Genomic DNA, 27,241 nt, shown 5'->3' with positions numbered 1-27,241 from the left:
TGGGGCTAGCCTACAACAGTATGTTCCATACCATAAAGGAAATACCAGGTGAAGTTAATGCACTAGCTGCAGGGATAAGGCAGATACTGATGTAATTTACTGGAAATTGAAATTTATTGGATCATGTAATTATGTCCTTTATCACCTACCTCAGAACTTCAGCAACGGAAACCAGTAAGCCAACAAGCATAATTCCTCTAATGTCTTGAGGTGAAAATCATAACAAAAATAAGTCAAAATGGAAGGAAGCCTTCAGAATAATGAATAGGACTTGTCACATGAATTTGGTGTTACAATTAAAGCCATGGGGGTTTGTCTGTCTAAGCTTTTTAATGCAAGCCTAACTTCATACTGAAATAGCAGCTCAGGTGTTCTAATGTGTAGGCTTTTCATCAACTGGACAGCAGCAGAAACTGGATTACAAACCAAACTGTCTCACTACTAGGCACCCTCAAGTTGGAATCCTAGAACATTCTAAGTTGAAAGGGACCCACAACTCTTAAATACTAAATTAAAAAAAAAAAAAAGTATCAAAGCTGGTTAATTCAGCTGTCTGGGAAACTGGATTTCAAGAGCCCTAAATCACAAAACATAAACAAGAGTGCTCTCAGCTATGCCACCAGGGTTGCTTGAGCCCCTAGCAGATTGCAGTCTGGGCAGCAAAGGACTTAGTCTTTACTTTTTTGTAGAAGGCCCCTAAACATTGCATGTCTTGTCCTGTCACCTCAGAAATTCTCCAGCTGCTTTTTACAACTGTAAATACAACCTTTCTGAAGAATCTTGGAAAATCTTGTTCATTGATACTCTGCTATCCAAACCATTAGCTTGAATTTAGTAACAACAATCCAAAACCTCAGCAGTCTACAAGAGCTGTTGGACCAGTAGGTCTTCAGCCAGAAAACCTGGAAATTCTCACAGTGATAGCAGAAAAACTCACCTGAGGACAGAACAGTCAGTACATCTCCTTCAGAAAGAATTTCAACTGCTTAGGAACTGCTTAAGTCTTTTTAAAGGTGTTTGGTGGATAAGATTTGTGCAAACACTCTCACAGCTTTTGTGGAGCTCAGAAGTATTGGGCTGCACTTTGTGTATCACTCTGGACACTGCTGACCAGCAAGAAGATGCCAAGAAAACATTGGCTTTGGAAGGCCAAATATGTTCTGCATGTTGCAACCATGATGACTTCAGCACATCTGCTACCTTGACATGCACAGACCTCCCAATGCTGCTCCTCAGATCTGACAGACGACGGAGCGGCTTCAACGGAGTCTGTCTGTGTCAATTCAATCACATCAACCAGATTACTTCCTCACACGAGGAAGGAGATCCTCCCCCTTGAAACAGGATGCAACAGAGCTACTGTCCATCTTAATCTGCATATGACATCTGTCCATCTTTATCTGTATGTGAGACAGACTTCATACGCTTGAGCAGGAAGTCTGGAAAGTTTTTCTCACTGTACTTCCAGGGTAATCTCACTAACTGCAATTCTCAGATCATTAAGATGAGCTCTCCTAAACCACAAACAGGTAATTGCTTCATAGCTTTCCCTGCCAATCAAACTATTTTGAAGGCTGTATTTTTACACAGTGATTGCAAAAAGTAAAGGCATGAGAGAAAGAAATGGGTTATAGAACTCCAAACAGGAGTGTAACAGCTCTTTAAGACTTTGTCTGCCTTGGAAGTGGGTTTTCACAAAAGAACATTCAACCACACCGATTTAAAGGTGTAAATGAAAATATGTTCAAGCAAGAGAAAAAGAAGCTGTTTTTTTCAGTTCCAAGATACTCTGTAGCAGTAAAAATAGCATATGCTCTATAAAATGAACCACAGAGAAATGGTTCATTATGAATCATATAATGATTATATCTTATCAACCATATCATATCATGATCAAATACCAGTTGCATCTCAGCCTCAATAGATTTTCAATTCTTAAGATAATACCTTTGAAAATGCCTAATTAACAAAGCCTTTCTGAAAAAAGAAAAAATAGCCTGATGCTAACTTCCTTTTTTCCCAAAACAGTTCCGATAACCAAACATTAGAAATAGCCTAAAATGAAATCCTGAGTATCTACAGTATTTTACTGAGCATTACTCTGAAGTAACTAATGGGAAGGTTTTGACAATGGTGCAATCTCTAAGTACCAAGCAGTGAAAGGAACTTTTCTTTTTCTTTAATAAAAGTAAGACTTAGAAAACATGTCTTACAATAAGAGACATTCAAATGGTCACATATAGGAACATCATACACACTGTAACCAGGAAACCTAAGGAACAGAAAGCAGGTTTTGCCAGAGAAACACTGTAAATCCAGGTCACAATTTATCTTCTTCTCTTCACATTAGGATCATATCTGCAACAAAAAAAAATAAAATTTGCGTCACAAATAAGTAAAACAATGATATTCGAAGTTTATATAGATAGACAGTGTGATGCAAACAGCTTTATTACATATTCATAACAAGGGAACAGCCAGTGCTCAGTCCTTTCTCTGACTACACTCCTTTAATTAACCATAGTTACTACCATCAGAATGAAGGATGCATGAGGTAGAAGAACCTCTGTATGAACTTAAGATAACTCTTAATGAAATTTTCAGATTTCCTAACTACTTACAACCTTTAAATCTGATGCATGAACAAGCTTTTCCAAGCCTTTAATGTCCCAACACTAAGCTCTTTACTGGAAAAGGACACCACAAAAAACAAGAGAGGAGGGAGGGAAAAGGGGTCCTGTATGTTTATGCTGATGTACATTTGGCCACAACTCGTTCACACAAAACCTTTCTGCTGCTTCCTACTCCTACCTAAAGCAGATCCTCACCCTACCTTGCCCTTTATATAGCTTCTGACTGACTTAGAAATTTAGAGCTACTTTCTGGATATACTAAATAGTTACTGATTTACTGCAATATGCTTATAGTTTGACTCTACTTGACACTGCTATCCATTGGTCTTCTCCACTTGTGCTTCATCTCCCAAATTCCTGTCATTTCTTTGAAATTGTGATGTGTTTTGTATTCATGCATGAATAACTTACAGACACATCTGAATGATCAGGTAGTTTTACTTCCACTAATTCTGCTTTCATTCATGAAGACTTTATGCTTAGACAGAAAAATGTGACAACTTGTGAGCAAAATTACATCACCATGTATCTAGAAAGGTATTAGAAGTCACTGTTGTTGCTATACAACTCAGACTTCAAAAATTAAATGTATACCCTTTAAAATAAATGCTCCATTATTAACTGTTAATGAACAGAGCAAGCTGTTAATGCAGTAAGATTTTCTGAATGGCTCTAACATGTATTAGCATGTTAGTATCATGTTTGTTTGACAATGAATCAGGAAAAAAAAAAAAAATCTTTCTTCACCACATACATTTCTCTACTCAAATGCACAACTTTTGGTGTTAGTTAGAAATTCATGAGAGGTGAGAAGTCAAACACTGGTCAGTTGTTTCTTCACATAAAAAACATAGAAAGTAATGAAGTTTTTGCAAAACAAAATGAGGTCCCTGTATTAACTCTCAAAACAGTGATTTGATTTTATTGTTACAGCATTGTAACATGATCGTTCTAATGCTTAACTGTCTTCTGGACACCAAATTCTATGGAAGATTCTATGGATTTGATATGGATTCTATGGGCAGGAGTGGGGAGATAAAGCAGATAGGAGTAGGAGATGATACATGATGGAAATCTCTCATCAGAACAACAGCAGCTTCAACCCTGTCTGTGACTGGCTACAAAGATGCTGACAGTCATGAACATCTTTTCATGTTTTCTCCTCCAACTCACCTCCTCCCATTTTCCATGTTAAATGAAGCCTGAATAGGTTGGTTTTTTTTCCCAGAGAAATTACTGAACCACTTCTGACTACATTTTATATATGAGAATACATGAAATACATGAAAGAATAGTCAAAGTAATCTCTTCCAAAATCAAAATTTGTCCAAAAACTCTGATGCAAAAAATACACATTTTTAAGCACAAACATAAAAGTCTTACCTAAAGAGATCATCAGCAAGTGATTCTTCTCTTGCCTGTCGGTTCTGTTCCTGAGAAAGTTGATTTAATATTTGATTGTTAAGGATAATTCTAATGAGCCATCTAGAAAAACAATATTCCTGTTTTCCCCGAAGTAAGTTCTCTCTAGGTACTCCATTTAGTGCATATTCACATTAGACAAGTTATTTCACTACCCAAATTTGGCTACTGCCACCAACTAATGAAATGGAATAGTTTGTGAAAGGTGTCAATTTTGGTCAGAAATGTGTTTTTTAGGTTTTAAGCACCATTATAGAAATATAATTTCTTAAATCTGATTATTTGTGTATAAGGGGAATTATAATTAGCATTATCTATATTCAGGGATTAAAAAAATGAGATAAGAAGTGTTGATGCAACTGCATCTCAATCAGGCTGTGGAAACAATATGACTCATCAGCAAGTATTTGTAAGGAAACTATCCGAAAATGAAAGTGCTAAAGAACTGCCATGATAAGTGGTTTTTTAGGACTTCTAAATCTAAAGAGATGCACAAAAGAAAAAATATTAAATTTATTCTTACTACATCTCTTCAGTATACTCCAGCAGAGTTTTACTCATGCATTTTGTGTTCTATTCAAGGGCAGAATATCAACTGTACTGTAGAACTATTTGAACACAGTTAGCCACACAGAAATTCTTGCCAGCTCCCTGTCACATTTTCACAAGTCACGAGTTTACATGGCGCTTATTTCACTCATCAAAAGATTGTTCTCATTTAGGTTACTGATTTTGCTTTCTATAAATATTTCTGATTACATGAGTGTTGCTTGCCAAATGAATTTAAATAACCAGAAAAAGATGAGTGTTACCACTGACCTCTGACATTCAGTAACTTTACTACTGTGCATGCTTCCATGAGCATGTGTGGATGACTAACCAGCTGAGGTTTTATCTAAAAAATAAAATCCTAAAGTATTCCAGTAACGATCACAGGTTGGTATGACCACTGACATTACTCAAGTTTTTATTTGATCACGTTTAAAAATTAATTTCTTACCTCCATTTCTTGCCTTAACCAGTCTTCTAGCTCTGAATTCTTTTTAGCATGGTGAGCAATCAAATCTGATCCTCCAATAATGTGTGGAAGCTGTCCTGCCCCAGGGTAAGCTACCTGTTGGACAATAAACTCTTACAATACAAGGCAAACATACTGCAAATAAAAGATCTATTTTAATAAATTCAGAAAGTCTTTTCAGATATCACAGAAGAAAGTCAGGCAGTATTCCTTTGATTAACATTCAAAAATCATATTTAAAAGTGACTGAAGTTAAAAAAGCATTTACAGAAAGCTATTAACTCCCTCCTTTTACCAAAAGAAACAAACAAAAATACATCTGATAAGTTAATTTCATAGTGCAATAAGTGGAGTTTGAAATATCGATAAATATCAGTTTATATTTTACTGTCAGACTGCATAAGCATCTCTAACAAAACAGTGGAAAAGAAACTACTATCAGAAAATTAAAACATTATCTAAAAATGAGAGCATACTCCCAGGAAGCAGTATTATCTGATCACATTCTATAAATAGTATTTTACGGAAGTGCCTTTCTAGTCGTCTCATACCATATGATTTTACTTTTTATTTTATTTTTAATATAAGCTGAAGTGGTACTTTTACACTGAACACTAAGAATCATTTTGCAATTGTCTTCAGGACCCAAGCAAGCAATCATCTTACTTTCTTTATGATATAGCTTTAGTTCTATTTCTAAATCCAAGATTTATTAGTTAAAATGGAAGATTCTGAATCAGACTATGCTGTGTATACAGGTCTTTGGAGAAGTGGGATTGCTAGCTTTTGGAGGTATAACTGAAGTTACAGTAGCTATCACTTAGCAACTTATTCCAAGTAACAGCTTGGAACAGGGAATACAAGTATCTACATAATCTAGCACAAGGTAAGCCTTTGTCAACCTGGCACTTCTTCAGCCAACTAACAAAGTACTATTTACAATATAATATGGTACTTACATTCTTTCTTTCTTTAGTTATTATCAATTTATAAAAAAATCTTTAGTAACACATTTCTACAATGAGAAGGCAACACTTCTTAGTATTTTTTAATAGTGCCATCTTGTGACCATTCAAAAAATACACCAACCTTTTTGAACATTTTGAAATTTTTCTTTCCCCCATAGCTGTTATTTCCAGGGAGATGACTGTTCTGTCTTGGATGGCTGACAACCAGTGACCTAAACTCTGTCAACAGAAGCCTGCTAGGAAGATTGCTGGACTCATCTTGCAGTTTGCTGTGGTTCTTATGTGGGAAGAAAAAGGAAGAATCGTTCAGGTGTGTGAACAGACATACAGCATATCTAACAGTACAAACTGTAGAGATATTATCATAAGCAGAGCTAAACAAAAGTTAGCATTACAAAACAGTGAGGGAAAGCAGGAGCAGTGCTAGAAGCTAAGATGATGTATAGACTTCCCAGCCTCCTTATATACTATGAATAAAGTAAGTTTGTTTTGCTTATGTTTAAATACGTATTTAAATGCTCAGTGGCAGACAAAGTTGAACATCTTCAGCTCAATTCTAGCCTACAGAGATCTGCCCAACATTTGGGCTGCAGGCTGAATTTGATTAATATATCAAATTTTTCTTGTCCATGAGAATGCTCATACATTTGCAAGCAAGCTTGCATGCACACTCTGCTGCCTGGGGCTACATCTGTGTGGATTCCTAAGGAGTCTGGGCACAGGACAAACTCACAAGTAACACAGAACTGTGTTCAAGGACAGCTATCCCAGATGCAGTACAGCTGCTTTACAGTAAAATATAACTGTAAGTCCTTTAATCTGAGCTGACCCTGCACTTTAGTATACCTGCTCAGCATTCCCTCTAATTGGGTTTTTTTTTTTTTTGGTATGTAGGTGAAATGGTGTTATTCTGTCCCTTGTTGACTGGCTACATTCTATCTCTTCAGAACTTTATTAATTTCAGTTTCATTCAGCCTAGTCTCCCTTCCTCTGCCTCACTGCCACTCCAAGCAATTCTCCTCTCCTTCCTTCCTTCATCTTACCTACAGAAAAACAGCACACTATCTACTGTTAATCACTGTATATGACATCTATTTTTCCAATGCTCCATCTCTTCCATTTTAGTTGTGATCTTACAGCAGACAAGATTACATCCCTGGCAGGTCTTTTAAGTAGTAATCCAAGAAAATCATCAGTACAACTATTAACCACAGCAAGGAGTTAATACAGTGACATGTAGTTTCAGTCACCTTTAAGTATCCACCAAATGCCATTACAGAGGCACACAGATGAACTACTTTTCTTCACAGTCTACAAGCTGGACTACACTACTCAAATTAACATATGATTATGTTAAGGAGTGCAATCCTCCAAACCTCCTTTACCCTGAAACAGGATCCAAAAATACTATGTTCTGAAGAGCAAAATTTTGATGTGTTTTTGTAATGTTTCTTAAAGTTCACTGTTCACACTTACAATTAGCTGGCTCCTTACCAAAACTGGAGACTCCTGCTTGATATTACTTTTCATTTCTGAAGTTAGAACTGATCCAAGTTCCTCTTCTTTCTATTTGATTAAAAATTATTTTAAATATAAAACTGAAATGAAATGGAAATTTAATTACATAGAATTGTTTTCTGGTCTTTATGGTAGAATAAACATATTCAAATCAATATAAATTTTTAGACAGGAAATAAATTGCCCTGTACATTAAATTTTTTATGATTTTATGCATATTGTAACAATCATTGGAGATTTTCTCCATTAAAACATCACTAGTATTTGTTCACTTGTTTTTTTTTCCTTTCTTCCTTATACACTAGGAAGTTTTGTCCATCTATACAATCTTCAAAGTTCTGTCAGGTTCTGGAAAACTGTAAAAGCTTTTGAATATAAAAAGTAACACTTTCAATTTGATATTTGAAGTGCACGTATGTGTAGAAAGGACGTTTCATTACCAGAAGAAAGTGTTCTGCAGGTTGATTATGTCCTACAGTTTAAAACTAGGTTTGCATTACATAAATTATTTTCAATAGTTGGTAAAATACCAAATCAGCTTTATGCACCTTGTAGGTTTTGAGTCAATTGCTCACATTCTTTGTCTTGTCAGATACACAAGGTGCATCTGTACTTAGAGAAAGCAGTTATCAAATTTGCCTGGGGACCTTTATCATGAAATCTCCTTCCCAGTCGACTGGAAATGTATTTTACATTAATAAAGTAAGTCATTATTAAACTATGAAAAGACTTCTTTTCAGCAGAAATCTTTAAGTGCATATTTATCTGCTAAAGTACCAGTTTAGCTGCACATAACAGTATTTTTCTCCTTCAGAATCCTGACAAAAAGTTAGACTAGAAAAACTTTCCAAGCACCAAAATTCAATAGACTATTGCAAGCACCAATTTTAGTCGCCCAGTATGCTCAGACCTAATAAAAAGGACCTACTGCCTGAGTGTGTAAAAAGCAAGAAACAAAATTCCCTAAATCACAGGACTTGTCTTTTAAAGTTTGCCTGTTAGTAACACACACAAAAAAGAGCATTATAATGAAGTTAAAGTTCACACTTTGCCAGAAGCAAGCTCCAGTAAAGCATCAACAAGGTGTCAAGCTGCTCTCACCTAAGGATGCATAGAGAATTAGTCATTCTTATGTGGTCCAAGGAATCTTGCAAATTCCAGTTAATCATGCATTCAAACTTTTAAACACTTAAACACTGCCTACACTGTAAATGGACTGGACAGTAAGTGCTAAAGTATATATATTCTAAATAAACAAAAAAATAAACTTTTGCTCTTATTCCTATTGTATTGTTAATACTCTAGACCTCTTAACATTATTTTCCTTTACAAATCTGCTTTTCTTTTTTTCCAACAAAGTGACCATTGTTAACTAAAGATGTATGGTTTTCTTCATACCTCTTAGAGAATTTCCTCAGTGTCAAAAACAGAAACAGGAAAATAATCACAAAAACACAAGCTGTGTTTTGGTTTTGCTGTTGTTTTTGTTGGTTTTGGTATTAAATTTCTCATACAGGAATTTTAATAATCTTTTACACAATATCAAAAGACTCAAAAGATGTTGGACATTACTGTGGTATTCAACAGAAGATGTCAACCAGAAGTTTCTTTAGAAAATAATTACAAAAATATAATTGAGTACTATCTTTGTATAAATAACAATACTGTAATTAACACAGCAACAAGCAGTCCAAATTACTGTAATTAACACAGCAACAAGCAGTCCAAATTTTTCTTGGACTACAAATATATTCTATTCCACTTACAGTATATAAAGTTAAAAAAAAAAGATACGTTCAGAATACAAGCAGCTTTCAATAAGCAAAGAAAAAAAATGCCCAGAAGAATGAAAAGCCATTTAGGTAGGTGTAAAACTGCAATGTTCACATGTAAAAGATGAATCATTCTGAACTAAAAATCAATGTATGAGATGTAAGCGAACAAACTTTACAGAGCCACTTACTTTATGCAGGCAACCTCCTCCTTAAAGGAGTTAATTGCATCCTTTTAACAAAATTGCAAATTTCTAGATTAGGCACCTGAGAAGAATATAAAACTTACCAACACTTTATTCTCCTCTTGCTGATTTACAGTTACTTCTGGAATCCTGCTTCCTTTGGCTTCCAAACATTGTTTTTTTCGTTTACTTCTTTGAGCCTCCTGGTCATGATCTGCCATTTGATCTTCCCAGTCTATGTCTCCACTTCCAAACACAATTTCTAGTGCTTTTGTATCTTCAGATAAATCATCTAACTCCTTTCTCTTTTTTGGTGCATGATTTTCTCTAGAAGAGGTTTTAGTGTCTGTTCTATCACTTGTTAGTTTGACACTTTCCCTCATAGGCTTCATACCCCTGTCTTCTGCAAAATTTGGGTTTGGGTCAAGGATGTTATTTTTCTTTTGATGCTGTTTTGCTTCACTATTGCACATCAATGAAGTTGTGGATTCAGTGCTCTTGGGAAAAGGCGATGACCTTTCCTCCAATTTGGCTATTTTGGGTACAGAGGTTTCTTCTTCTTCAGCTCTTTCCCTTAGCCAGAAATAAATTACAAAAGAGAGAAATTACAAAAGCATTTTTGAGTATGATTAGCTGCACCTACAACATAACAGGTTCTGGGATTTTAGGGACTGCCTTGTGAAATTTAAAGTACTCTTGAGGAAGAGCTTTCTATTCTAGGAATTTGATCTAAAAATTACCTTTTTAAGTATATATCAAATTTAAGTACATTGCTTGAGTTAAAATTTTCTAGAAACATCACGAACATACCAATAAGAGAAGTAATGGCAAGAACATTTCAAGTACCTTTTTCTGGAAACCTGGAAGTAATTTGTAATTGAGTTTGGATGACATGAAGCACTCTCACGAGTTTTGCCAGCTTCTGGAATTTTAGATGGTGAGACAGGCTGACTTCTTTGACTGAATCCAGATGTTCTGCTCCCTCTAGGCATCGATGTTCCCGCATTTACACTGCCACTTGTGCCACTGTTTTTCTTTCCAGTTGTATCCTGGAAAGCCATTTTCCTTTGTCTATGCAGCTGGGAAGTATTCTCTATCTCCATACTAGATTAGAGAGGAAAGAAATACTAAATGACACACGGGGAGGTTACCAGAGATACACACCCAATCACAGATATACTTTTTACAAAAGCTATACCTGTACTTTGAATAAACTTATAAACAATATGCTAAAAACAAACTGTGACACCTTCTATGATCAATACATTTTTATAATTGTGAAATGCCTTGAAAATTTTTAATAGTTCAGCCAGTCACGGCAGATATGCAGTATCTTCATGTGTATTTGAAAGTCATCTAAATCCTATGGGATGCTTTCTGTAATCTAGTACTCAAAAGCAGAAATGATCTCACTGCAGACAAGTGACAGCAATTCAGTGAATGGCATTTCTAACCCTGTATATCTTTCCCCATGGCAATGACAGAGCTCCTCTGCCATAAAAGACTGCTTTATTTGCAAGTATTAGCTTAGAAATTGCCATGAATACTTTACCATGTCTGCTCTTCTGTATCAGCTATGTATAAGGTGCTGCTATGTGCAGCAGTTGGCATTATGGTTTCATCCACAGCCACACTCTGGGAAATGGCTTGGCCTACAACAGCAGAACTTTCAGGTACAGCTGCAAGACCAACACAAGAGAAGAATCAGAAGGTTAATATCAAATCTGTGATTCTTTGCATTTGCTATTTCACATTACTACCTGATCACGTGAGATCTTTGTAAAATGATCTTAAAGCAGTTTTCATTAAAAAATAAGCATATTTATTAATTTTAAAAAAATTGACAGCCCTAAAGGACCATATTCTGGAATTCAAATTTAGTTAAATATTCTACTGATTAAATAATGAAATTCTGCTTAAATAAAAATAAAACATAATGAGAAATCATATACCAAATACGTACATAATGTACTTTAAAAAACATGGGGTATATATTTTATGCAAAAAAATAAAATATATCTCATACAATATATAGATCATGCAAAACTGTCAGAGCACAAAATTCCTTATATTTACTCCTTTATGATGATCTCTAATGTGATTATTGTATCTAGGACACAGTTTTTTTTTCAATTTTAAACCCTGCTCCCTTTAAACTCTGATATATAGTCTGTTTACACAATTTCATACAACTTAACTTTTATCCACTTAAATTGTTCAGACTGGAAACAGGAATCAGCATCTCTGCCAGTATTGCATAGATGTCTCTCTATTCAAAATACATTTTCAAACAAGTAACATTCTTGCATGTTAAAGACAAACTTATGGGGGTTGTTCTTTGATTTTTTTTCTTTGATTTTCTACCTGATACAACATTTTGTAGAACAAACCAGAATCTATAAAACATAATTCTGAAAATATCATAGCAACAAAACATAGAATAATATGAAGAGGCATGAAAAGAGAGAAACAAAACCTCTTTCTGTCTCTCCAAGACTTTTATTATTACCACATTAGCAAACAGAAGCTTCAAGTCACGACTTGGAATGTCCACTCCCAAACCACTACTTCAGCAAATGTGGTGATCATGTCTCATTGTCCTAACTTATGGAAAGATTAGTTTTAGTTTTTGAACTGTGCAGGAGGTGTCTGTATTTTCCTAAAGCAAATTCTGTTTAGAGCAAAGGGCAAAAAAGAAAAAAATGCAAGCCTTACGAATTATTTCCATTCTTATTCTCTTGATTTCTGAAATTCATGTTTAACTTCCTGATTACTCCAGTCTTTTATGAAGACAGAACAGCATGGAATTCAAACTACTACATACATATGAATTCAGTGGTCACTAAAAGTATGAACTTCAGATGCTTTTAAAGTACCCTTCCTTTCAAGGTCACTGTTCTACGTGTCTGCCTTTTAGGCCAGTTTTAGATCCACTTTTTTATTTACATAAGAGTAATATAATTTTCATTACAATTTACTGCAAGACCATTAAAAACCAATTACCTCTTTGGAGTTGTATACATTTTTCACAGAATGTCACTCCTTTTTAGTGGTCTTGCAAAACAGATCAACTTGAACATTGTAACTGATGCTCCTACACAAAAAGAAATACTGCCTCTTTGAGGCTGTTAACTTTTTACTACCCTTCTTCCATTTACCTTTGGAAACAGGCTGCTTTTGAGGGTTGCAGTATTTTTCTGTAGACATGAAGATAACTGCCAATCCAATTTCTGCCTCTGGAATAGCCCTAAGATTCTTGCTGTTAATTTACAAATAAAAAAAAAAAGCTTTTCAGTACAGATTCAAAGACAAACAGGCAAATGACCACAGGTATGGCAAAGTACAAAATGTTCCATTCTTCCTTCAAAAAACACTACCTTTTTTCCCAATACAGTAAGTCAGCACAATTATCCTTCATTAGAGCCAAGTGCTGTATGTGTGAACTCCCATGTTTCCTGCTGCTGTAGCCACTGTATAGCTCCAGTAATCTGGCCCATACATCTCTCCTTTCCTTATTTTTGGGCATATAACCAATTATGCTCTACTTCTGATTCAAAAATGTGTGAAAAGAGACTTGAAAAATCTGACCACTTCTTACAGGTCAGGCACCCTTCCCCCCCAAATCTTCTGTACTACAGTCATGAGGAGAGACTGAGTACTGTCTTCTCTAACTAGCAGGAAAATTTAGGGGAACTAGGTTTATGTGTTAGGATTGAGATTTTGTTTCCTTGTTTTAATAAAATGGTATAATGATAATGCTAACCTTTATAATATATGCAGTCTGCCCTCTCAAACAAAACCTACCACCAAAACAAAAAGTAATTTTTATTAAACAAAAGCTGTTCTTCAAAAACACTGTACAAATAATTCTACATGACCTCAAGGTGCCATCTCATCTCCTTTTGATGAAATACATATAATCAATGAAATATCATAAATTATCTATTTTGAATTCTTAGAATATATTAACTTTAACTTCTTTTAAATAGTAGAAGAGAAACTATTTGCAGTTTGTAATTTTAAAGAAGCTTCATTATAATGAATTTTTGTAGAACTGAGTTCTACAAAAAGATAATAAAAAGAGAAGAAAATGGGAAATCCATCAAATCCTCACAGAACTGCCAAGTTCTTTCTTTACTGCTTCAAAAGGTTTTAGTCCCTCTGCTAAATACTTAGAACAATGTAAAAATGTCCTCTTTATAAGCAGCCTCCTGCTAAAATATGTATGCAAACACCATGACCAAGTCTCTGTAGAAGTTCTGAAATTACCCTACTGCTGTACTAGAGAACAATGCTGCACCTTTCCAAGTCAGTCAGAATGGAATCAGTCCAGTTTGTCATAGAGTCAGATCCTGAGATCTGAGAGTTTGCCAAACCCACATCAACTACACAAACTTCAGGAGAAAGTAGTAAAGGCATTTCTTTTCTTCCTTCTGTCATCAACTTTACTTCCCCTCCTCCAAGAACAACTGCTGGACCCAGTTTCTTGTGCTATAAAGAGAATGCAAAAAAAAAAAAAACAAAACCTTAGAATGCAGAGGTATCAGAGATATCAGAATACAGAATTATAAGTGTAGTGCTTCTCATGATGCACTACTGCAGATGAAATATGTTCTGTTCCTTCTTTATATTTTATCTTGCTTAGGCCACTGTACCATAGGAAAAATACACAGAAATTCTTCTTTCCTGATGAACTCAGAATGAGTGTGATTTCAGAGTGAACAATTCCGTACTTAGCTACCCCCACAGTATTTTTGCAATGTAAAGCCTGATTACCTGTTTGGCAGTTAGAAATACAAAAGTTTTTCCACTGAATATTTTTTTCCTTTCATGATGCTCAGATAAATCCAAGTTTTCGCTGCCAATGGAAGGCTCATCAACGGGAGGATAAAAGCTGCAAGAACAGAAAATGAAAGTTACAAAATTCAGATTCGTTTACCAGTACTGACTCACAGTCCTTCCTGTTTAAGAGTCAAGTTCTGAAGTTAAAATCCTGCATTTCTCCGTGAAAACTACTTACATAAATAATTTTCAAGAGATTGTTAAGAAGAAACAGAGCCCCCAATTTCTCAACATCAAAGAGAAGACCAAGACTTCAGTAATGAAGAAAACACTTTAAGGAATGCATTCACCCAATCTGCTGTACACATATCCACATTCTTACTAACAATACTGACAAATGAGACTGCAACTTTATTCTGCACTTACTCTAAATAGTAGTAAAACTCCACAAAAAATTAGTCATCCTGCTTCCTCTACTCTCCCTGTGAGGACAGTCACCCCTCATTCTCTTCTACTGTGTCAAATTGTGTACCACCACACTCAAGAACAACCTACAACATGACAGCAGACAAGTACACTTTTTTTGCTGGTGGGATAGAGAACAGAAGGGATTCACTCTGCAGATTCTCTATTAGTTCATCCAATACAGGGAAACTGAGCAGAAGTTTAGCTGGGAAATGTATTAGGCAAAAATAAAACTCTACCCTGAAGCCTGTGACCTCAGCTCCAGTTAATGACGGCCTGCCCAGAGCATGAAAAGCCTCGGGAGTTAGGACATGCATCTACCTAATAATTTCAGGATACTTGCAAGATCTTTGAGCCACATACTCACAGCTACAGCAAGTCTGACAGACCAATATGAAGGCATATGTCAGAGAATGGAAACTATAGGTCAATTTTAACCACATTATACCACATCTGTACCCAAATAGCTGTTTATGTACATAGTTTGGCTGATCACAGAACTACTTATCTTTATTCTGACAGCTGATTATGTATCCTTTCCTTACTATGCAAGAGAAAAAAAAAAAAGAAACACAGCAAAAAAAATCAGTTTAACACCAAAGATTGGCAAATTCCAAAGAAGAAACACATGAAATGCCAAAATATTGATGCTTCAGAATGTCACAGTTTGACGCTGGCACAATGCCAGTGCCCCCATGAAAATATATGCTCCCTGGTGTCTGCTGTGAGATGTGACCAGTAATAGAGCAAAGCAGGCTCCAACTTTGGAATGAAGAAGAAAAAAATTTTATTAACCTACAACTAAAGAAACACAGACAGAACTCAGAATGAAAACCCTCCAAAAACATTCCTCCTCCCCCCACCAAATTTCCAATACATCCACCCCTCAGATCATCAACTCTCAGTCTATCACCACCCTTCAGATAATCAATTCTCAGTTCATCAAGGAGTGAAGAGTCCCTCTTGTACCAAAGGCTTCCCCTCAAAACACAGTTGAGACCTCTTGTATTTCCTGTCACACGTGGCACTGCCCAGAGATCATTTGCCATCGTGACATCTTCCTTCCATGCCCAGTGCTCTCACCACTGTGCATGGACCAGAGCTGCTTCTAGGGTTCCCCTTTGAAGGATGCTTTGCCCAGTTCCATAAAAAACACAGTCTCTCACTTTTGGGACATCTGTCCCCCCAGATTTCACTCCCTGGGGTCAAGGGGTCTCGAGAACAGAGATCATCTTCTCCAAAGACGAAGGGCACCACCACTCACCCGTTGTCTCTGTTCATGCACTCTTTCACATAACATCACTGCACTCTCTTGGCTCCAAGCCATTGCCTGCCCCTAAATGCAGTCTCTGTGTCACAGGAAAAATGGTTCTGTCCATGGTTATACAAGAAAAGTCCAGCCAAAGGCCACTCCATCACCTTCTCCCACCCAAGATTCTTCTCCACTTCTCTCGTGGCCCCTTTCCTCTTATCTCTGTCTCTCTCCTTATTCAACTCCAGGAGGATCAGCATTTGTAAGGTTTCCATCATCCAAGAAAAGAGTTAAAAATCTCAGGCTCTGCCTGTCCAGAACTCCCACGGCTGCCCAGCCAGGCACCTTCTCACCGCACCCCCCCTTCTCCTTCTCAGCCGGCTGTGCTATCAAATTTCAAGGCGGCCCAGGCCCAGGCCCAGGCCCAGGCTCTCTCTCTGTCTCTCCCCTGGGATGGGGGCTGCCCGATGTCTCTCAGGGCTCCTCCACCCTTCCATCCTGCAGGGCCTTCACCTCCCCTCTGTCCAAGGCCCAGCCTACCTCACCCGGCATCACGGCTTCCCCTCCCGCCCGGCCCGCAGCCGCAGGGGAGCTCTGCCCTGTTTCACCACCGGAACGAAAGAGAAAGTTTTCCTGGCAGTTCTCTGCTTTTAACCCCCTGTGTTCTCAGAGCGTATTCGTGTCCTCAGTGGCCATACCAGGTGCCAATATTCAAATCTGAGCACCTATTGGTTTGGTCACAGCATCCCAAAAAACTCACTTCCTCTCAAACCAGGACATAGAAAAAAAGATCAATCAACGTCCCTCAATCATAAAAAATAAACCTATATTTAAAGCTGAACACAAAAATAAGCACATAAATTTTCTACTTCATCCAAATATGCAATTCAATTATGATAGGCTAAAATGTGTTATGAATAGGCTATATAGCTACAGGTGCTTTTAAATAATCTTCATTCTTATGTGTTCTTCACAATCAATTCTTCAACTTTTATGTACGCAATGAAAATTAACTAATCTAAATCCACAAGATTTTGAAAGGTGAGTATTTGACCTATTTCAGCAGCCTGTTCAAATCTGCTTACAGAAATATGGTTGCATTGAAACTGAATCGATATGATAAAACCTACTACTTTTACATAGAAGGGCAATTCAAACTTTAGTTATTATGCCAGAAGATTTCTGATAGCAAATTCTCTAGAGACAGTTATTAACCTAAGATAAATACAAGGGACAAAGTCATCTTTAAAGATGAAAGGACAAGTAAAAATAGAAAAACAACAATTTTCACTACTTGGAAACTAGACTTTAATTTCTTTATAAATATATTTTAAAATCTCCATTTTTTAACTTCAGTATACAACTTTAAATTATAATTGTCTCAAAAAAACCCCAAAAAACAACCTTTGATTTTTCTTATAAACTCTTAGCCAATGCTCATCTAAACTCAACAGGCAACAGTCTTTTGCAGTCCAGATTCTGAAGTGCTCCTCATATTTGGCCTCCTAAGCTTTTAATAGTAGCACCATTATCTAGAAAAGATCCTCTACAACCTTGAATCTCTCAATACATAGATTTTGATTCTAGATGAGTTCCTGTTAAAAACTCTTGTTACTTTTTTTCTTTTTCAAAGCCCTGCACTATTGACACTGGCCTGCAGTAACAAAACACATTATTTCATACAGGATTGTGCTCATGCAGCCATTTGTGAAATCTTCAGTTATTGTTCTTCCTTGCATAGGTTGTCAGAGAGTACCAGAGGACTGGGGTAACACCATAAAAGGCTCAAGAAGTCTCACATTCATATGGGAACTGCAGGTTTGCCATTACATGAAGTCTTACTGTAAACAAAAAGACACTAATTATTTTTTTCTTTTTAAGATGTTTCCCTAGGCTTTTTGGGAGGGACCAGCTCTACAATAATAGTAAAGATTAATTTAGCAGTGTCACCCAGTATTACCATCTCAATATACTTTTCCTGTTTCACACCCAAACCAGTATTGCCCCAAGCTGTCTGGTGTTCTCTGGCTATACCAGCTCAGGTCAGTTCCAGCTACAATGCACAATATAGAAATTCCCAGTTGAAGTTACAAGTATTTTTGGAAGTTTAATGAAAATAGCTGCTAAGCAAATTTTCAGCATCTTCCCACAAACTACATCTCAAAAACATGATCTATTTAGAATATAGCAATTATTTTAAACATAGATCTGTGTATTAAATCAGCAGTTTCATTTAGCTTGATGCAGAACTCTCTTTGAAAGCTACATAAAATGTGTATACTGCCAGTGTCACTACCTTTTAGCCAGTTCAGGTCCACTCAGCATCTTAAAAGCTAGCAAAAACATTTCAGAAAGGTAAACATTTCCATCTGCTTCTTTTTCTGGGAGCATTTAAAAGCCAATTATACTGTCACTTCTGTATTAAATGGACACACATCCTGGCTGCAAGACAAAGACACTGTTTACTTGTTCCTGTAACAGACAGAACAGCAGCATTACCACCAGGTAATATTCCAGCAAACAAATTCCAAATTGTACAACCAATCACTAGCTTTTGATGGCTTGTATGACCTGTACTACAAAAGAAAAAAAAATCTCACAGTAAAGTATTTCAGAGAGTACTAAATATTTAGTTAAGTTTTCTTACATCCTCAGAAAGCAATGCAGAAGTTTGAGTAGAAGGGAAAGTTACAATTCATTCAGATTCTCTTTCTTCTGAAACTGAAGAACAAATAAGTTATAAGCCACTCACAGATGACTGAGTGGCTTTGACATATTACATAAACCCTGCTAATGTAAAGCAGCATCTAGAAACTAAGGAGTATTTCCCACCAATTTCTCCAGATTGGCATCTGTATTTTGGTAACAAGGTAGTGTCATGTTCTGTGAAATATATTTTACCACATATCAAGCACAGCTTATTGTGAATCCTCTTGTTTTGTTTCTATTTCCATGTGTGCACCAGAACCTGGTTTAGCATCTACCCAGCCTCAGTCTTCAAACTGTTCTAGCAATGGCTACTAGCACACCTACTAAAGGAAACAAATTGCCATTTCCTAACATATATGCATATTTATGCCCATATGAATGTATATACATAGTGGGAATTTCTTACCTATATAAACCACGTGTTCATACAATAAAAAACCAACAACCACAACCCTCAAACAAAACACAAATGTCTCCCTTTTCAAGGTAAAATGAGTAGCAATATGGGCTCAGATTAAATTGTCACATACAATACTGTGACTATTTTACATTTTCTCACATTGAGAAAACAACCAGAAGAGCTATTCTGCAGTATTTATTGATTCCAAATTAAGAATTGCCTTTTGAAGTTAATTTAACCATGAAAACAATGAATATTTTATTCTCATTTAGTGAAAGCCAATGCATATTAGTCTCACTTCATCTCTCAACAGATAATTAAAAACCTCTTCTATTTCAGAATTCAATGGTCAGGCTAACTCTGTTCTGACCAAAGTTTACAGTAAACTCAGTAACTAACAGCATACTGGAAAAATACCTCTGTGTAATGAAATAAACTTGATCTAATTTCTTTTATAAAAGTGTAATTTATTTTTATGTATCAATTCCCAGAAGCATTTGAAGCAACATTTAAATACCAACAAACAAGTTCCTTTTCAGAGACAGTAACATCTCTAAGCATAGAGTCAATTCCAGAGCTCATAACTCTAGAGATGAGAACAATACAATTGCTGGAATATTAACATGTTAATCATACTAAGTATTCCTCCACAAATAAAATTACTATGAATTGCACATTATGTCAAAAATCATCAAATAAACGTGTAGTTGTCGGATCATCTAGCTCCCATAAATTTAATTCTGCAACACAGTAAACATGATGATTTGGCAACTTACCTTACATGATTTGGCAACTGTTGCCTGGACTGAACAGCTCTGATTAATTCAGAAAAAAACTCTGGTTTTATAATTGGTCGAGCACAAATCAAAGCACATATAGTCTGAAAAACCAGAAAATACAAATTTACTGCATAGAAAAAGTTCAAGTAGAATATGGTTCAACTGACATTAGCTTTTTAAGATCTAAGATGTGGAAAATAAAACAATACTGATTTGTGCTTCTAGGATTGTTTTGCTTCTAAGAGCCCAGCTTTTAATTGGTGTCTTGATTAAAGTTATGAAAATGTAGAAGGTAACTAATGAAAACCACTAAGTCTTCAAAAATGGCTTTTTTTGTTTTCTTTCCCTTCAACCTTATGTTGACATATATGTCTTCCAAACTTGGAGAAAGAAGAGTTGAGCACAGTTTTGTAGAGAAAAGTCTTGAACAGCTCTAGAATTTAATTAGCAGTCATGGGAAAACCACAAAGCAATGCTATCAACAGGCAAAAGCTCAACATACCTTAACAGTAACTTTTACTGATACCATTACAAGGTGGGTACATTCTTTTGTCCATTCATTCACTACAAGGCCTCCAAGCTGCTGGATGGCTTGATTTAAAGCATTTTTCTGAGCTACATCTAAACACGAGGAGCAGACAACCAAAGGTTCATATTCCACTCTGCAAAGAGCAAGTAAAGAGAATTGCTTAAGTTAATTCAGCCAATCATCATGATCAACAGAGCTGACTTAACTATCACATTTTGTATCTCATGGAAATCTGAAGGAAAAAAAGTAAAAGGCCCATACTCTAATCTAGATCAAAGTAAAATCTTCCTACTTTAAAATTTCCTGAAGAAACAAAATACTAATTTTTATTCAGAGAAATTAATGTCAATTTGACCAGAAATATTTTATGGACTTGTGGCCCTCTTACAGACATCACCTAGAATTAGTGTCTCAAGAATAGAGCAAGGTCTGGGAATATCCAAAAGAAATCTGAATGTGTGCCTCCAAAAGCAAAAGTATGTTTAAGAGGACAGGTTGTCAACAGATCAATACTTAAAAATATAAGTATCATAAAATTCAATTTCAAGTAAGTTTCCTAACATGTCCATTATCCTTGACCATAAGCCTTTATATCTATTTTAGATCTTCCATATCAAATTATATTATTTCATGTTTAGATTATTTAAATTTCCTTCTAGACTTTCTAGTAAAATAGCCATGATGTATCTGGTCTCATGGTATGATTCCTGTATCATGTTTCAGGTATGTTTACCTAAAATATTAAAAAAAAATTATTGTAGTAATAGGAGGAGAATGTCAAGTTTTTTCTAACAATAAATAATACCAGCAGCATTGATTAAACTGAAAAAAAATTTAAGGCACAAAGCCACCACATTGATTTTAATGGTCATTAGACTCTTCCTATTTATCTCTACTTCATTTTGAGTAGTGCTTCCTGAAAATAAACAGATAGCACTGGCTACCATGTTAAATTTGGAAAAAAAAAAATCAAGCTGGTTTCACATCCTCCTGCAATGTCAGTTCTTTTCTCATTACATTCTAACAAGGGCTCCAACAAACTCAAAACCTTTCTCCCTGGTTCTCACTTGGTGTAGGATTTTGTTCTTTGCCTAAAAGAGCCTGAAAATACTCTCTGTACATGACATATTATCTTCTAAAATGCCAATGTTTTCTTATCTACAATTTTAATATCCCAGTGTCAAAATAAATTATGTAAAAATATAATGGAAAACTACTTCAGAAGCAGGTGTGGAACACAGGCAAAATACTACTTACCTCCTCTGCTTTCTAAAAATTAATCATTACTGTATCACTTGCAAAGTCGCACGATGTGCTAAAATACTCTTCTAAAAAATTAATTTTTTACTTGATATTTTACAATCAAAACACTTACCTAAACTTGCTCTCAAAGACTCCAAAGTTGATTCTGTCACCAGATTGCAAAGACACTGAAGCACCATTGAGTTTTGATCCATTAACAAAAGTGCCATACTTTGATGTATCTCTTACTGTTAGTACTGGTACTGTGAGAGACTGACTCTGAAAATAAACATAAATAAGCCATTATAGTTTATCAGAAACAAGTTACTAATTGTGAATCAAAGTAATGGATAAATAAGAAGCAGTCCACAAAAGATCATCTTAAAAAAGACTTTGGACAGTAAGTCTTGCTATATGTAATTATTTGTCTTCTGTTTTTCGCTGTAGAGGAATGAGAGAAAATATCCATGTATTTAGCTTTAGAACTTTTGTGCTTCTTACTCTTTCTGGCGATAGCACTTCATCTTTCTGGAGTGTGCATGGCAGTCACTCACTGGCCCAAAGCCTGAGCTGGTGCAATTTATCAAGGCTCTAAGATTTATTTTATTTTCACCTACCACACGGTTCTATCCTGGGCATTGGGCTGAATAGCAAATAAAAGCCCCAGGTCACCTGAGGGCACTTTCTTGTGCTTTCTTCCATGAGAAATGCCAGTCTTTCCTGAACTGCAGGACATGGAGACACCAGCAGCTCTTGAGAAGAGGTTAGATACTGTCAGATTTCCAAAGTGGCTCACAAGCCAATGAGAACACTGACAGCTTGTTTTTATGAAATTCTGCCATGCAGTTATATGCTGCTACACAGAATGGGTAAGGTGTGAAGGGACCACTGGAGGTGATCTAATCCAAGCTGCCTGTTGGAGCAGGTTTCCTTACAGAACACTACTGGGGATTGTCCTTTGGAGTATCCAGAGTAGAGACTCCATAACCTGTCTGGGCACTCTGCTCCAGTGCTGAGTCCCTCTCACAGTAACGCTCTTGTGTTTTCAGGTGGAACTTTCTGTGTTCCAGTTTCTTCATTCCTGTTTGGCACCACCAAGAGCCTGGCTCCATCCTCTTGACACCCTCCCCGCTGCTGACAGACATAACGAGGTCCCTTCTCAGTGGTCTCTTCTCAAGGCTGAATGGGCCCAGATCCCTCAGATTTTCCTCACAACTGAGGTGCTCCTGTCCCCTCATTATCTTCACAGCCCTCCACTGGACTCACTCAGTATTTGCAGTATTAAAGGGACAAATAACTTTTACATGTTTTATTTGGTTACATAAGGTTACATAAATGAAATTTCTGCTGACTGGCTTCAAAACATCCATAATTGTCACAACACTCAGTGACATAAATTGCTGATTGCTAATTCTCCTTGGTACATTTTTCTTTTCCGTGCCATAAGCAAACACGGAATTAATGATGTGAAATGAAACAGAAGCTAAGTCTGCAGTGAAACAACTGAAGCACTTCCCAGAACCTAAAAATTTGTCTGTGTAGTGAAAGTCAATTGCATCATTTTCCTGCTACGAATATTTTAATACAAATTCCTAGTGAATCTTTGCTCTGGTATAAAAGGAAGCTTGGACTACTAAAATTATGCCACAAAATTCCTCAACAAAGCAATAAAACCTAAGGGGGAAAAATAAATTTCAAGATAATAAAACCAAAAACACAGGTGATCAATGCTTCTACTCCAAGCATAAAACTGGTGAGAGCAAAATGAGAGTATGCATGGTCATGGCAGCCTGAATTAGCCCCACAGAGCACTGATAATGCAGTAAAATGGTGGCTACTTACAGGGCTTGTCTCAGGCCGACTTACGGTCAGCACTGCGTGACTTCGGCTGATGGACTGATCATCCTGAATTAAAATTGTGCAGCTCCTGCGTCCCACAACGTATTCTACACCGCTTAACAGCCGATAGGGCTCCCCTGGAAATCAACAAGAGACAGAAAAATAACAGTTTAGAAAAAAAACCCAGGAAAATACCTGAAGCACATGGGAGAGACACTGAGAAGTCGGTAGTACATCTAAATCTCAGCTCTGCCATGCATCATTTATGGTCAGAGCATGGTGCCAGTAATGCCAAAGTTGTGGGTTTTATCCCCATGTGCCATTCACTTAAGAACTGGACTCAATGACCCTTCCAACTTTGACTATTCTGTGACTCTGATTAGAATTATCCATTTAGCTTATAGACAAAACCTCTTTCTTTCTTTCTTGCTCCCTTGCTCTGTCCATTATAAATGGACATCTTTTATGATAAATCAGTTTCAAAAGTGGCAGCACAATTTTTTCAAGGACAATATATTTTTACCAATATTTTCTTGAAGATTAAGTGTAACATCTAGAAGAAAAAAAAAACCCACAATTTAAGATAGATTTTCTAAAACACCTTTGTAAGGCTACCTAATTTTTTGAGGTTATATTATTTATTCACATAACTGATTAAGAGGTTCAGAGGAAAATGTCTTCCTAATGAATGTAAGATCTTCATGTAAATGAAATTGATATTTAGTAAGTTCAGCCTCTGACCAATGCTTATGCTTTAGCTTATGCTTTGTACCTGTCACCTGGACCCCATGGTGGCTTCCCAGTGAATGGCTTGACCTCCCAAAGGTGTGCTACCACTGGTCAACAAAAACAAAAATGTTCCTTGATGAATATAAGTACATAAAGACAGATTCCAGTTATCGATCCTGGCAAATAACTTTCCAAATATGAACTGTGCAGAAATGATCATTCTGAATAGAATGAAGAGTGTTTTGATTCACTCAAGAGCTCTTTAAGCAGTAAGAGGTAAATCAGTTCATTTCAACATGATTAGGTGCTGTATCCACCAGGAAATAATTCAAACATCCAAATTTTCCTCCCAGTGAACCAGGAAATAGAGCAGACACAGTTATGTTAAGCCTGTTCCTTACAAGCACTTAGGAAGAAATATATGTATTATACGATACCTATTATTAAAGCTCCTATAGACAAGAAAACAAGGAAAAGTATAGAGGCGATTTAGTTTCAAAACTTTTCATGCAAGAAACGCCGTGCAGTTCAACACTTGGTCCTTGAAACATCAACACAACAGTTACACATCGTTTCTGAGGTTGCTGCCTCAGAGTTCAACTCTCCAGGTATTTCAAAGCAGGACTGTGCAGCGTGCAGCACCCTAAGGCATCCCACACGGGCTCGGAAAGCAGCCCTACTGGGTTTGGCAGGCGCTGTGGTCGGCAGGGCTCCAGGGAAATACGGAGGTTTCGGCGAGGACGAACGCCCCGAGCGACCAGGACTTGGATCAGCACCGGCCCAGGCAGCTCGGACAGACACGCCCGGCTGGAGCCGGCCCTGGGGCAGCCATCGGCCCTGGGGCAGCCATCGGCCCTGGGGCAGCCATCGGCCCGGCACGCCCGAGGAACGCGCAGCAGCGGGAGGGGCGGCGAGGGGTCCGCGGTGCCCGGGCCCAGCCCGCCGGAGCGGCGGAGGAGTCTGTCGTTCCCTCACCTTTTCCTGAGGCGGGCACCAGCTTCCACATCCTGCAGCTCCGCCCGGCAATCCCGGCGACCCGGACAAGGCCGGGCCGGGGAGGGAAAATCCCGGGAGCTGCCGCTGCCGCCGCGATCCCGCGCGCCGGGCCGGGGTAAGGGGAGGGGCGCGGCCGAGGGCGCCGCCTACTGGCCTGGCGCTACCGGCGCAGCCGTGGGCCGGCGCGCGTGCGCGGGGCGGGGCCAAGGGCTGGGGCGGGGCCGGGGGCTGAGCCGAGACGAAAGCGGGCCGGGACCGGGGCGGGGCCGAGGCGGGAGCTGGGCGGGACCAGACAGGGGCCGGGGCTGGGGCGCGGCCGAGACGAGGCCAGGGGCTGGGACCCGGCGGCCGGGGAGGGGCCCGGCGGCCGGGGAGGGGCTCTCGCTAGTGCCCGTGTCGCAGCCGGTCCCCCTCGCTCTGTGTCAGCGTGGTTTGGGGCTGGCATCTCACAGGAGTCACTGCTGTGCCCCCCTCCCGCTACCAAAAGCCAGGCCGTGGAAAACTAATACATTCAGTCATATCATCGTGTTCACTTTCACCATGAAATACAATGATTATTTCAAGGTAGCTGTTTGGCACATTTGTGTTTTCCAATGTGTGGTTTGTAGTTTGTTCCCTCTTGCTAGCATTGTTCCGATGAAGCTACCTAAATTCCGTAGTATTTGGCAATGTCAAAGCTTCCCTTGAACGATATACACTCTGTTTCTCCTACTTTTTTGGGGTTTTTTTGGGAGTTTATTTCTTGGGGTTCTTACTTTGTTGTTGCAGGTTTTTTTGTTTGTTTTTCTGTCCAGTGATTACAGATGCCTTCAGACTCAGGGTGGTTGAATTATTGATGGTAATGGCATGGTACCATGTAAGAGTTAGAGCAACTCTCTAACTCTTACCAAATATATTCCATATGTTGCCTTAATGATAAATCTGGCAACTACTGCCCAGCAGTGTAGCACTATTGCTTCAATGCCTGCCAGACTGTGTGTAGAACTTATGAAAATGTTACCTACTCTAGAGCTTGCTGTACCAACAGAACAACAATAATTTTTTTTTCTTCCTAAATGCTGAACATTTAGAGAAAATGGCGGGTTTGCCATTTTTATACAAGGCAATGACGACTAAGCTGTAGGATTTAAATTTTGCTTCCTCCCACGGCAGTGTGTAATCAGTTGGCCTGGAGTTCTTAACTCAAAAGTTGATGGCACAAACCCACTGATAGATTTGTTGTCTTTCATGGCAAGTTTTATAACTGCATAGATTCATCAAGTGTTGTATCCTCCCCTCAAAACCTGAAGCTGTATTAAATCTGTAGGTTCTTACTATGCCCCAACCCCTTACTCTTCCTTATGAGTAGATATGACTCTGCAGGTTTCTGTGGTTACCAAGGCTGTGCAAACGGATGGGTACCAGTCAGTCATCACTTTTCCCATCAGTCAGTCTCTGTGCTCAACACAGGTAAAAAAGCATTCTCCAACTCTCACAGCTGGAACTGGAGGCACCGAGGCAGTGGTTGTGGCTGAAAAGGTGCCCCTGTGTTGTTCCAAAATCGGTTCTTTCACCTGGTGTGTGAGAGGCCAATCCACATTTGATTCATTTACAGTTCTGTGCAGTAAGGCGTCTTGCGTGAGAAATACACACGGCCAGCACAAGGAAACCAAAAGTTTTCACTATTTAAACATTTTAGCAAAAAAGGGCATTCATGTTCATTCTACCAGTTACCTAGTTCTCTCATTAATTAGCGTTCTATGTTCTTTGGTTAATGATTCTCCCACCTCTCCTGCTGTTTAGTGCATATACTCAGTCTTTCTCTTCTTTTGGGTCAGTGGGTAATCTCCCCTGTCAGAAATAGCCAGTCAGAGCTGATCTGAGCGAAGTTGAGGAGTTGCCTTTAATAGTTTTTGTTTATCATGGGGATTCTGCCAAATGCCCTTGTAGCCCATAAATTCTGCATTCTTTGTGCCCACTGTCAGTAGTACATCTCTCTTCCCAAGTTTTGTTAATCTCTCTCT

General features: G+C 37.8%; 1 protein-coding gene across 3 annotated transcripts; it reads right to left on the bottom strand.

Annotated features, from left to right (window-relative positions):
* Nucleotides 1-1,472: 1,472 nt before the first annotated feature.
* NBN (nibrin) lies at nucleotides 1,473-25,342 on the bottom strand. Of its 3 annotated transcripts, none has more exons than XM_058808553.1 (16): nucleotides 25,218-25,342; nucleotides 23,517-23,650; nucleotides 21,808-21,953; nucleotides 20,406-20,565; nucleotides 19,901-20,004; nucleotides 14,293-14,410; nucleotides 13,817-14,007; nucleotides 12,675-12,775; nucleotides 11,069-11,195; nucleotides 10,363-10,620; nucleotides 9,621-10,089; nucleotides 7,518-7,607; nucleotides 6,163-6,318; nucleotides 5,056-5,169; nucleotides 4,017-4,066; nucleotides 1,473-2,358 (listed from the first exon to the last, which is right to left on the bottom strand). In XM_058808553.1, exons 1-16 carry the CDS (start codon nucleotides 25,246-25,248, stop codon nucleotides 2,328-2,330), a joined length of 2,280 nt encoding a protein of 759 aa, XP_058664536.1. In that variant the 5' UTR covers nucleotides 25,249-25,342; the 3' UTR covers nucleotides 1,473-2,327. The 3 variants fall into 3 exon arrangements, with proteins under 3 accessions (XP_058664536.1, XP_058664553.1, XP_058664545.1); XM_058808562.1 differs by having other exon boundaries at nucleotides 1,478-2,358; nucleotides 7,536-7,607; XM_058808570.1 differs by lacking the exon at nucleotides 7,518-7,607 and having other exon boundaries at nucleotides 1,475-2,358.
* Nucleotides 25,343-27,241: the final 1,899 nt, after the last annotated feature.

Source organism: Ammospiza caudacuta, chromosome 1 (genome assembly GCF_027887145.1).
Source record: "Ammospiza caudacuta isolate bAmmCau1 chromosome 1, bAmmCau1.pri, whole genome shotgun sequence".
NCBI classification, from domain to species: domain Eukaryota; kingdom Metazoa; phylum Chordata; class Aves; order Passeriformes; family Passerellidae; genus Ammospiza; species Ammospiza caudacuta.
The sequence above is the reverse complement of the archived record's forward strand: the minus strand, read 5'-3'. Positions and strand labels throughout refer to the sequence as shown.

What these genes read in the sequence shown, in the direction of transcription:
- NBN (XM_058808553.1), bottom strand. Translation starts at nt 25,248, where the DNA reads ATGTGGAAGCTGGTGCCCGCCTCAGGAAAAG. An exon ending in GTCTTTGAGAGCAAGTTTAG is followed by an intron (nt 20,566 to 21,807) that starts GTAAGTGTTTTG and finishes TGCTCTTTGCAG; the next exon opens with AGTGGAATATGAACCTTTGG. An exon ending in ATTTCAAAATGTTCAAAAAG is followed by an intron (nt 5,170 to 6,162) that starts GTTGGTGTATTT and finishes ATTGTCCAACAG; the next exon opens with GTAGCTTACCCTGGGGCAGG.